At 43.7% G+C, this 12,432-nt stretch overlaps 1 protein-coding gene across 1 annotated transcript in view; it reads left to right on the top strand.

Moving 5' to 3' along the window:
• The window catches only part of LOC103537117 (endonuclease/exonuclease/phosphatase family domain-containing protein 1), a 41,425-nt gene that overhangs the window by 25,786 nt on the left and 3,207 nt on the right, over positions 1-12,432 (top strand). Inside the window, exons 4-6 of the mRNA XM_030444646.1 lie at positions 4,267-4,377; positions 7,746-7,880; positions 9,195-9,327. Coding sequence (XP_030300506.1) covers positions 4,267-4,377; positions 7,746-7,880; positions 9,195-9,327 — 379 coding nt within the window. The remainder of the gene's footprint in view (positions 1-4,266; positions 4,378-7,745; positions 7,881-9,194; positions 9,328-12,432) is intronic.

Genomic DNA, 12,432 nt, shown 5'->3' on the forward strand with positions numbered 1-12,432 from the left:
TGCCATAACAACAGGCTCATTTGGAAGCTCCTTCTCACTCTTCCTTCCCTCCTCACCCTTCTTGCAGCCTCTTCTCTGAATCCAGGTCTGAAATTCAAGTGTCCTTCGAAGAGGACTCACTGGCTAATAAGAAACGGGTAATTTTTTAAGGCCTAAGATATTGTTTTGAAAAGTCACATTTAGTTTCCTCGAGGTTTAGGAGCAGCACATCCTTCTTTCAAGCAAAAGATGCCTACCTCAGGGGAGGTCACTGGCTCATTCTGGTCCCCAGTGCTGGCACTACAGGAGTAACACTGGGTGGGCAAAGATGCTCATCACAAAGTGGTGTCACCTGGAAGAGATAACCCTGTTCTTGATTTGGGACCCCAAAAGAAAAATATTAACCAGAGCATCCTGAACAAGAGATGTTGAGATCTCATGGGCTACTGCAGGGTGCTGGCTTGCAGCTCTTCTACTGGTAGTAGATTTAGCTTCATGTACAAATGAGGTGCTCTTGCTGGCAGTGCTTGGAGTGTCTTGGGGAGGCAGGTAGGTGTATTAGGCAGTCTGTAATTCTTATGACCTCCACCATGTGTCAGCCCAGCATATGTTCTCCTTCCTGCTCCCAAATTAGTCCAAGACCTCTTGCCTTTCCCTCGCCAGTCCCTCCTCAAATAGGGGTTTTGCCGGCTTCTTCCAACTGCCCTCCATTCTTTCCCAGTGTCAGGCATAGGCTTGTTCCTGCACTTGTCTCTGCTTCTCAAGGGACTTGATGATCTCAGAAGTCCTTTCCAACCTTGCTGTTTCTGTGATTCTATTCTATGACTGTTGAATTCTATGATTCAACAGGAACCGTCTCCTTATCAGGGCGGACAAAGAGGAATTACATCCTTGGAGCCTCTCTTCGTGGGGCAAGGCTGTGTTGCAGATGAGCAAAGGCAATGGGGCTTGTCCTGCTTCCTGGAGTGGTGATCCTTGTTGGCACCTTGCATGCCAAATGGGAGCAATGGGCAGAAATGTGGCACAAGATACCTCTTTGCAAGGTAACTCTGCCTAGATCATGCCTGGAGCATGGTGGTGGTGTTGTGTTCCTGCTTGGGCAGCACTGTCTGCCCCACAGAAACCAGCACCCAGCAGAGAGGTTGCAGCAGCATCGGTGTAATTCAGGGCATCCTTGTAAATAAGCCCTGCTGCTGTTGGCATTGTGGTATGTGTGTGAGTTTTGATTTGGGATGTATAGGATTTAATAAATCAGCTGATTAAATTTCAGGAGTCTTGCAGCCTGAAAGGCTCTAGAGAAAAACAAAACTAGAACTTTTTTCTGTAGGAGGATTTTGTTAAAAAAAAAAAAATGTTGTTCTGGTTGACTGAGATTTTAGTTTTGATTTTATTTTTTTTTCCACATAAAGAATTGATCCTCAAAGGGATTAATGTAGCTCTAACTTTGTTTTGCAAGGGAGGAAAGGAATTTTTTTCATTCCCAATGTGGGTAAGAGCTTGTCTGTGTATTTTTACTGTATGATGGAAAGTGTAATGTTGTTTGACATTGGGCTTTATGGGCAGAAAAACGAGATTTTAGAAATGCCCTTCTCACTTCAGGAGAAAAAACATGACCTAAGCAAGTATGCTGTCACAGCTTCAGAATCTGTGTGCCTGTAAACCCTGGAAAATGGGCACAGATTAAAGTCAGCTGCTGCAGGCCAAGTTCTCTGTTGATGCAACCATACCCAGAACAAGCTGATGGATTTTCTTCTGAACAAACTGTGTAATCTTATTTGTCATCTCTTTTGTTTGAACAAAGTTAAATCAAGGCCTTAAAGAAAAATCAATTTGGAGGAAACAAAATATTCCAACTAGTCAACTGAAGATGCTCTTTTTAATAAAGTGATGGTTTCTGTAGGATTTATTCATCCCTGTGGTATGCTTTGTGCCGGCTGAACTTTCTAGGCAGCTGCAACACAGAGATAAGTTAACTCCTGTTGGTTTACTGTGGAAATTCTGATTTCCACATATTTTTCTTTTCTGATTTAAATTATTTAAATGGTAGAAAACTCTTTCAACAAATTCACACTGTTTACTCATGCCTCAGAATGACATCAGGAATGAGTAATTGTTGCTGCTGTGATTTATTGTGTTTGTTAGGGTAGGACCTGGCAATCAGTTGAGAGGAGAGCTCTGTTCCCAGGCCATGCAAACAACCTGTCTACCTCCTTGTTTGATAAATCAGCCCAGCCCTAGCACTGCCTGAAGGTATATAACAGACAATAATGTCATATGCTAATCATAGAATCATAGAATTGACTGGGTTGGAAGGGACCTCAGAGATCATCAAGTCCAACCCTTGATCCACTACTGCTGCAGTTACCAGACCATGGCACTGAGTGCCACATCCAGTCTCTTTTTAAATATCTCCAGGGATGGAGAATCCACTACTTCCCAGGGCAGCCCATTCCAATGCCTGATCACCCTCTCCATAAAGAAATTCTTTCTAATATCCAACCTAAACTTCCCCTGGCACAACTTAAGACCGTGTCCTCTTGTCTTGCTGAGAGTTGCCTGGGAAAAGAGACCAACCCCCCCCCCTGGCTACACCCTCCCTTCAGGGAGTTGTAAAGAGTGATGAGGTCTCCTCAGAGCCTCCTCTTTTCCAGGCTGAACACCCCCAGCTCCCTCAGCCTCTCTTCATAGGATATGTGCTTAAGTCCCTTCACCAGCCTGGTTGCCCTCCTTTGGACCCACTCCAGGACCTCGATATCCTTCCTAAACTGAGGGGCCCAGAACTGGACACAGTACTCAAGGTGTGGCCTCACCAGGGCTGAGTACAGGGGCAATGTGGCATCTTGAATAAGAAGGGCCAGCCAATCTCTGAATTTCAGACATAGCATTTTTGCTCTGCATGTGTGACCAAAATTACTCTCAGCTTTCTGAGGCAAAATAGCGTTGTTAGGTTGTGCACATCTGAGAAGTCACTTCAGCCTCCAGGATGCTAAACTTGCAGACAAGGCTGTTAGTGAAAGAGCATGTTTTGATTTTTATTTTTGACTCAGAAGATAAAATAAACATGAGAATAAGTGTCCCATCATTTTGCTGATACCCACATAGGAAACCCTTGTATCCATGCAGTTTAACACTTCAGTTCTTCAAACTGTGTTCAGCATGTCCCACTGCAAAGATTCACTGTACATTGGTACAGTGTACAGGAGGTTATAGTTTGCCCAGAAAATCCCTATTCCTTAAATGGCTGCTTGATCTAGGGAGGCTTTCTGGAGGCCTTTTCTTGGCTTTCTGAGGATGCCTTTTCTCTGTGAAAACCTCTGGATTTCAACATAGTTTCTCCAGCATCAGATATAAGAACTTCATGTGCCATGAAAGCCTACCTTGCTCTTGTGCAGAAATTACTTTTTACTATGTAAAAAAATATTTCATGTTGTCCATATCAAGAGGTATCAGATTTCAAATGTTCCAGGGCATTGGGGTTTGTCTGTTTATGTATTTACTTACTTTAATTTCCATCTCAAGATATTACCCAGGTGGACTTGGGGGCTTTCCATGGTGCCTGTAGTTAGAGTATCCCTGATCTGCTGGATATTAGGGCTCAGCCTTTATAGCTCTGACCATGTGCTTGGACACATAAAGGTTTCTGTGTGCTGTGGCTCTACAGCAGTATCTAGGAAGATGAACACCTGTAGGGAGCATCAGAAGGATCTGCTGGATCTGTGTGCCAGTGTGCAGCACATCCCTTTGTGCATGGGAAGTCTCCCCTGGTGTAAAGTCAGGGGAGCTTTAACCCCAGAACAGCAGCTCTTGAGCTTGGTCTACATTCTTCCTCCAGTGTTGTGCTGGCAGGTTTGGTGTTGGAGTGGAGGCAGCCAAGTCTCAGGAGCTTCCTGCACCCCAGGAGATGCTTGTGAAGCCCCTTGTGGGGTGAGATAGGGTGCAGTCAGCATCTTTGGAAAGGCAGCAGAGAGGAAACTCCTTTCAAGTCAAACAAATAGCTTTGGAGGAAAAAACAAAAAACAGTCGTGTGGTGGAAATGTTCTACTTGCAGCATTTGCACCGAGTTATTTTAGTTTTTTATTTATTTCCATGTAACGTCCAGTTGGGGGTGAGTCAGCCTGGGATGGGGCCCAGACCACCTCCTTTGCAAGCCTTCAGGGAGGGCAGAGAGCACAGCCTGTGCTCCACGGTGTCTCTTACCAATGCCTCACTGCATGCTTTATTTTGCAATATTTTAAAACCCTACAAAGCTGATCTTTTTTATTTTTTTTTCCCCTTTCCTCTCTCTAGTTTTGTACAGAGCTGAACGAACCGACGCTGCCAAACATCCGCAAGTGGAAGGGCCCTAGAGGATGTTGGAAGGGTGTTGTTTCCGAAAAACCCTCAGGCCAGCTACACAAGGTACATTAATTTGAACTTTGGCTTTGCTTTTTTCTCCCCTCATTCTAACCAAGGACATATTTTGAATGTTTAAAGCCAAACACTTTGCAAACCATTTTTTGGCAAAGTTTGCACCTCTTGTTTTTTAAGCTAACTGTTCCTTTAGCTTTCAATTTGACTGTATGGTATTTTTGTTGAAGAATTGTTTTCCTCAGCCTCTGGTACACTTGTAAGGAGGAAGGTGTGAGTGTTTGGGGAAGGTATGCTGGATAAAAGAAATAAAGAAATACAGAATAATAGCTACACATTAGGACAAGAAAAGAGTCCTTGGCTTTGCCCCTGGCAGGCTGCAGTACTTCTGAATTCTTTTGTGCTAGTCACCTGAGCTTATTCCCTGGTGCAGCACTGGCTGGCATTCAGAAGGGCTCCCAATTTTCCTACTTGGGAAGTGAAAACCCCACAGAGGGGCTGTGCAGCCTGCCATCCTCATCTGGAAGAGGAGCTTACCTTGCACAGTCCTCACACTGCTCTGCACAGGTGTTTTAAACTCTGTGGACTCCCTTTGAAATCTGCACCATGCTGCACTGTGCTTTTCCCTGCAGCATGGGAATATATATATATATATATATATAGGTACTGCAGTGAGGTGGTGACAGCTGCACCTACTACCCTTGACAGTATGCAAGGTATAGCTAAATTGGGCTGGACACCTCTAATGGTGCCCAAGAGCAGTCTCTCCCAGGGGAAATCTCTTGGTTTTTTTCCTTTAAAGGCACTAATGAGCTTTCAGAGCAAGGTCCTCCTCTGTCTGGCTTGAGCCTGTTGTTGCTGAATGAGATAGCTGTCACGATGCAGTTATCTCAGCATGGATGTTGTTGTGGGGCAGAAGCAGGAACCAAGACCTGCCATGTAATGAATGTGCCCAGCAGCAGATAGAACTGTCTTCCTCTGTTCTGAGTGCTGTCATTATTAAATATGTGGTGGCAGTTGTATCCTGCAATCACACAGCTTAGAATCCACGTTTCCTTCTTTTGGCTTTTCCAAATCAGGTTGCATCTCCATTCACTCACTGATTTTGGACTTAAGTTTTGAGAGATGCACTTCCTTCTATTGCCTCATTCTTTTTCTTTTTTTAATAAAACACAAAAATGAGAAAAAAATCCAAACCAAACCACCCAAATGAAAAACCACCACCTTAGCAGCACAAGGGTTCAAGTGGCACCTGGTTGTCTTATTTCACTACAGGTTTAACTCGAGCAACCACTAGAAAGACATGGAAGGTCTGAATATGATGAAGATTTAACACTGAATCCTGATGCAGAATGCACATCCCCTTCACTACATTTTTATTCCTGGATGGAGTTTCCCTTTGCAATGTCTTGCTAGGCCAGATCATTAAAACACTAAATTAAAAAAGCTGTGGAAAGTTGTCAAAGTTGTTCCCTCTGCTTTGTCTTTTTCCAAGATTTACTAATCATTGTCTCAGAGTTTCTATGTTAAACCTAGAGTCTTTAGTCTGTTCTTTCTTGATCTTTATTTCCAAAGATAATAGTAACTGTTTTGACTATGAGCTGAGAAACTAAAAATCATCATCTGCTTATTTTCCTGGTAGGGGTGTAAGGATGAATGGTTCCCAAAAATATGGGAGAATTTTGTATGTAGCCAAGCTAAGAACAGAAATGTTTTCTTCTGACTCCTCCTTTTAGCTGCTTTAACAGAAGTTTGGCTGTACTGGTGAACCCTCCACTAAGCCAAGAAGTCTCTTATATCCTTTGGGTTAGTTAATGAGTCCATCAGGTTTGAGCACCGTGTACACAAATGCTATACAGTGAAGTAACATAGTGTAACCCTGAGGATTTAGCATCTTTGGCACAAGTTCATCTCAGGATGCTCCTCAGAGCTAAATAATGCAAAATAGTAGATGGTGCTTCAGGCTTGTGCTTCCACACGTCCCAGGCATTTGGCCTTCAACCAAGCAATAACTTTTGACCACCATGGTGGTGTGAAATCTGGAACAAAGAAATGGTAAACAGCTGTTGGCAGTGGTTTTATTCTTCCACATCTTTTCCTGTAGCAGTTTTCAGACCTTAGACTTCCGACTGGTTGAATAATTTTGTCAGTATTTAAAGGTGAGTTCTCTAAAGGAGCTACCAATGGATTCTAGACAGCCTTCATACTTTCTTTTAAGGCTCCCAGGAAGTCAGCATTGCAGATAACACCTATTTACTGCAGCTGAAGTGGAAAAAACCCTCTTCCCTGGAGATGGATTCACTAAGGGAAGTGTGTTTCAGTGATACCAAGAAAAATGGTGTCTGGTGATGGGAAGAAAGGCTGACAGGCTTTGAATTAGACACTGCTGCTGGTGTCACCAGGGCAGGCAGCTTTCTGAAAATGCCATTTCTATGTCCTGAAGTAATGAAAAAACCACCAAACCATACAGCATGATAGAAACAGAGCTGAAAGGAGGGGAGATCGGAGCATGAAAAGTTTGAGCTGAAAAAGAGAGAAGATTGACAGGTCTGAGAGGTCTAGACTAGATTTCATGCCAGGAGACTAAAGGAGCCTGGATATTTTTGGCTTGTGGGTGACAGAACTCTGTAAGATGGCATATTGGTGTGGGGAGAAGGAACAACTGGGCACAGCATCATCTACTGCAAGCCCTAGCAGTCACCCAGTGAGATGAAGCACTGAGCTCAGTGTTAGAAAAATAATCCTGCGGGTAACAAACTGCCTCATTATTGACCATACTCAGAAGAATCTGATGTCTTGCCTAGAGTGGAAGGAAACAAGGTCCATATTAGCCCAAACACGTGCACAAGAGGCAGCATCTTGATCTCTCACACCTGTGGTTGTCCTGAACACACTTCACCTGCAGAAAATAAAACAGCTTATTAAATCCTTGGCTGGACTGAGCAGTGCTAAAGTTGCTGGGTGTCTGACAGCCAGCATGGAGGTGAGAGGGGGTATGAGTAGTAGAGTAACCTGACTTTGAGTTCAGTTTACTCCATATTCAGTGGGGCTGCTCAGGGAGCATCCCTCCCAGACCTAATGGGGCTTTTGGCCATTGTGAGAGAAAGTGTTTCTGCCTGTTTCTTTATCTTGTCCTGACAGCCTAGGATGCTGTTTCTCCTTTGCTATTGTGCACAGAGAGTTGGGCTTCCTGCCCTCAGCAGGTGCCAAGCCCAGCTATAAACCAGCATCATCTTTTACTCCTCTGCATGTTTTGGGAGTAATGTACATCACTGTCTGTACCAACAGTTGTACTGCTACTTGCTGGGTGAAAATTTCACCCAGGGGGCTGGATTTGGGCAGAATGTTTTGGTTTTGCCTTCTTACTGATAGCTTTTCTCCTTTTATTTTTTTTTTCTTTTTCCTTCTTTTTTTTTAAGGGAGTCGAATATTCTGGCTTCCTCTGGGATACAACGGCTGGCATTGAATTGAAAAATGCTTCATCTCAGGAGAGTGCACAGACCAATGGCAATGGGAAGCACTCATATCCTCACCCATATCTTGCACATTTCAAGGTAACTGCATTTGTGCCAACCAACCCTTGCAGAATTGAGCTTTTACTAAAAAATCTAGGGTACAAAACTAGAAAAAACCCACAGTCTTCTAACAGATAAAAATTTGCATGCGGCTTTAGCCCACCTCCTAACTTCATCACTGTCTTATGGCTTGATTGTAGGACAAGGCCATGAGACATACTCAAATAGGGTCTTTATTGGTATGGCAGGTCACCAGAATCAGTTCTTTCCTTGGCTGCTGTGGGAGCAAACCCTGCTGCAAAGCAGCATTCAGCCATATGGGGGTCAGTGGATCTCTGGTAGCATCCACAGCCACTAAGAGAGTGACAGAAGTTACCTTGTTCTGCTTTATTAAATTAACATGGCAAGAGCAAGGTGGGTATCCTGATGCAGCAAGCTACAGGGCTGTGGTTCTTGTCAGTGCCTCAAATTGTCAACAGAGAGGGGTAAGTGTAGTCAGAATGCATAAATATAAATAGAGAAGGCACCATGCTCCTGAGAGACTCAGGCTGATCTGTCACATGTTGCTGGCATACTGCAGAATTTCCATTTTCAAGCTTTTTCACTAGGCTGAAACCATCTAAAAGAATATCATGCATTTTGGAAGGTGTTCTCTTACATATGCTTGTGAGAGCATACAGCCCCTTCCCCTCACAGGCTGTGATGGATGAGTCCAGTTTGGGGAACCTGACAGCTCTAGTAATGCTTTGAGAGGTGCATTAATAGAATAACTATAGATAAATAAATAATTATTGATAGTTGATTTGTAATATATAAACTGGTCAATATTAGGGGCAAGTATTTCTCCTGTCACAAGACCAGGTGAGTCCCAAAAGATAAGAATAAGTAGGTAAGTAGAAGATTGCAGGATGCCAGCAGCCCCTTTCAAGGTACATTAAGTTTCTTGGTTAGTCTTTGTGAGGGGCCAGAGCTAATCACAAGAGAACTGTAATTAGCCCATGTAGTTACTACAACATTATCTGTAGCTTATAAGCAACTGGTTTTGTGTAGACTGATTTTCATAAGCATCCAGCTTCTTTCTGCAGGTGGAAAGAAGCTGTTTCCTTATGTAAACCAGTTTCCCCAGAACTGAAAGGGTATCGGGTTGTTGCAAACAGAGCTGGAAAACACCTTCTCCCTCTTCTTCCTAAAAAGAAGGCCAACCAAAACATACCACACACATGGAAAAGTGAGTCCTAATCACCCAGAGTTACTGCCAAAAGTACAGGGAATAGGCACATGGTTTTGCTTTGTGTGGTTTTGCCTTCTGTGCCCCGTCTGCATGGCACTGAGTTCTCCTCCTTCCTCCTCCAGGTTGGGATGAATGATCTAACAGTGGTTAACCTTCATCTGGCCTTGTCACCTGCAGCAGTAGAGAATACTGGGAAGAACCACGACAGCCACAAACTGGCATCTTTTGCCCAGACTTTGCAGGAAACTCTGAAAGGTACAGTGTTTTTTTTCCTGTTAGCAACCACATGCATGCTGGTCATCTTATCTAATAAAAGGAATTTAAAAAAACCCAAACCTGTATCTCAGTGCAGGTTTCACAAATATCCTTACCAGCTTTGCATTGTCATTACTGATATTTGAATCTGAGTCATCCATAGCATGGCAAATATGCTTTTCCTCTGCTCTTACAGTCTCTCCTAATTAACACAAAAAGCAACAGGGATCCTACTGCCTTTGAAACTGTTTTTTTCAAATTATGTTCCTTCTGATTTTATACTAGTTGAAGAACAAGTTCAGCCAAAAAAAAACCCCAAAACCACCAGGGTTAAGACCCTAATTTATGTGTTTTGTGGAACTGACAGCTGCATGATATCAGACCAATAGCTTTTTTTCCAAAATAAATAGATTCTATATATTTACTTTTGGATAACTGGAAGAACTTTGGAAAACACAGTGCAAATCAGATATCTGCTGATTAGAAGAGACCAGCAACCAAATCTTGCTTTGGTACCTGGGTGTAATGTGCTGGATAATTGTGTTGTTTTCAAATAAGTTCTTCTGGTTTTATAATAAGATGAGGGGCACCAGCATTTAGACCTGAACTTGGGAAATGTAATAGCCAGCTCAGTTTCTTTGCCTCATTTCTTAGAATTTGCTTCTTACTTTAAAGCTTGCAAATTAATTCAATTTCCCTCGAAGCAGAATAGCACATTCCAGATTTTAAATGCTGCAGATCTTGTTATAGGAATAGAAATATCTAGCCTTTCATTTACTACTTAACAAAGATACAAAGGTAAACAAGGTTACATGCACGACAGTTTGCAGCTTGTCCTAGTTTAGCAAGGTTTGTCACTTGGAAGCATTCATTTTTCTCTTACACAACACAAAAGGTATTTTGCAATATTTATGTATGTTCTATTGTTTTTCCTTTTGAGCTGCAAGAATTCAGTCAAAGCTATTTTTAGGTGCTACTGATGTAAGTATTTGTCCAGGTACCTTGAAACTGGAAAGGATGAAGATAAACAAAAGGATATTTTGTTTGATTCCTGAAAGCTGAACTGAGACACAGATAAATGTGTAGCTCTTCTGAAGTTAACAGAGTTGAATTTCCACTGCATCTAAATTTAGACTGTTGATATTAGGGCTTCTCTTTATTTCATACTTTTTATTTTCACATGACAGGCACGTCACTTCAGCGTGCTTGCTCTTGGCTTAATCTTTCACAAAAAGAAGAGATTGTGGAATGCAGGTTCTTGTTTTGTAAACAAATGGTACTGCACACGTGTTACTTCGAAGGACTGAATTACCCTGCAAAAATCGATGTCATGCTTAAAATTACTGCCATCCTTCAATTTCTTCCAAATCAATCCATCAAATATGGGTAATAAAGACTGATTTATCTGTGGGTAGTGCAGGAAATTGGAGTTTCTGCTGCCATTTCACCTACTGTTATCTTTCATTATTATGACATGTGAGCATCCAAGGAAATTTGGTTACTACCCACACTATGGGTCCTGTATTGCAGAGGAGTAGTATCCCTGTATTTTTCCATCAAATCCACAGGTCTTGGTTCCTTTTTTCCCTTTTTCTTTCTCTTTTGGCAGTACCAGAGAGGTACAGTGACTCTTGGCTGCTGCTAGCTAACTCTCTGCCTTCTCTCAAGCACTCCGTGTGTTCATCTTCAGTGTGGTGACCATGGGTGGCACAGAGACACTGTTCTGCCTGTTCTTGGAGAGCATAGACCCAAGCAGCAGGGTGTTGGCTAAGCCATCTTCTCCCATCTGGCTTGGCCGTATTCCACAGGTTATCCATGCATCAGGCACTAAGCTTAGAAGACTTTTGGGAGGATGTAGGGAGCTTCTTGGCATCTGGTGCACCATCACATCCTTCTCATCATCTGCTTCTCACTCTCTCCAGGAAGGATTGGAGGGCTTAAGGGTCTGGTTAATTCAGGAGGGGACTCATTCGAGGCATGGAAGAGTCAGGAAGAGTGTCCTGCAGGTGGCTCCTTGGACCTGCCACAAAGCAAAGGGTCCTGCAGGATAGCAGATTTCAACACTGCAGACATTCTGCAGGCACTGGAAGTCCTTCAGCTGATGGTGTTGGCACACTGGTGCTCAGCCACTGCAGCACAGGGCAGAGTTAAGGCAGTGCTGTGCTTTGCTTTGCTGGCCAAGAGCCACCTGCAGACACTGAGAGAAATTGCTGGTGCTTCAGTGAATTTGCAGATGCATTTGCAAACAGGCTGGATCTTTTCCTCACCCCAAGAGTTCTCCATTGACAAGGGCAGTGTTGCTTTGAGCCCAGTGGGTCTCAGTGCTATAGCATGGGAGAATCCCTGAGAGGTAATCATAAAATTATACTAATTGGAAAAGGCCTTTAAAATTATTGGCTCCAACCACTAATCTGGCACACTGCCAAGTCCACCACTAAATCATGCCCCTAAGCACTACCTCTACACATCTTTAAAGAACTTCCAGGGATGTTGACTCAGCCACTTCCCTGGGCAGCCTGTGCCAGTAAAATGGGAGATGTTCCTGTCTGCCATCGAGCCCCACCAGGAGGAGGCTCTGGGTCCTTGTGGACGGTATAGTCTGTGGGAGGGACCTTTGGTAAGGAAGGATTTGCTGGTGCATCCTGTGGCATGATGAGGAGGACCAGTCCTGAGGAGAAGTCTCAAACTGTTTCTTCCAAAAGTAAGAAATCATGTCACAGCACCAGTAGTGTTATATCAGTTTCCTTTCTCCCCCACCCCCCCTGCCACCATCTGATTCTGGACATGGTGACTGAAGTTTCTGATCAGTTATCATCCCTTGTTGTGAGCAAGGGCATGAGTTTTTCTGTGTCTTCTGCTAAGTTTGGCTGAGAGCCACTGGGGCTGATCCCTGAGACCCTGAGTGCTGCATCTGGTGCATGGGGGCTCTTCCCCTGCCCCCCAGTTACACGCCCGGGAGAATCCAGGCAGTTTTGCTTCCTTCCCTCCTGCCGCTTGGTGTCTGTCAAGGTCTTGGGAGGCAGACAAGACAGGAAACTGCTGTGCTGGTGTTTCTTGCTTTTCCTGCTTAGTGCAGGGCTGCCCGGCCTTTCCCCCTGTGATTCG

The sequence above is a fragment of the Calypte anna genome, chromosome 2, assembly GCF_003957555.1.
Source record: "Calypte anna isolate BGI_N300 chromosome 2, bCalAnn1_v1.p, whole genome shotgun sequence".
NCBI lineage: Eukaryota > Metazoa > Chordata > Aves > Apodiformes > Trochilidae > Calypte > Calypte anna.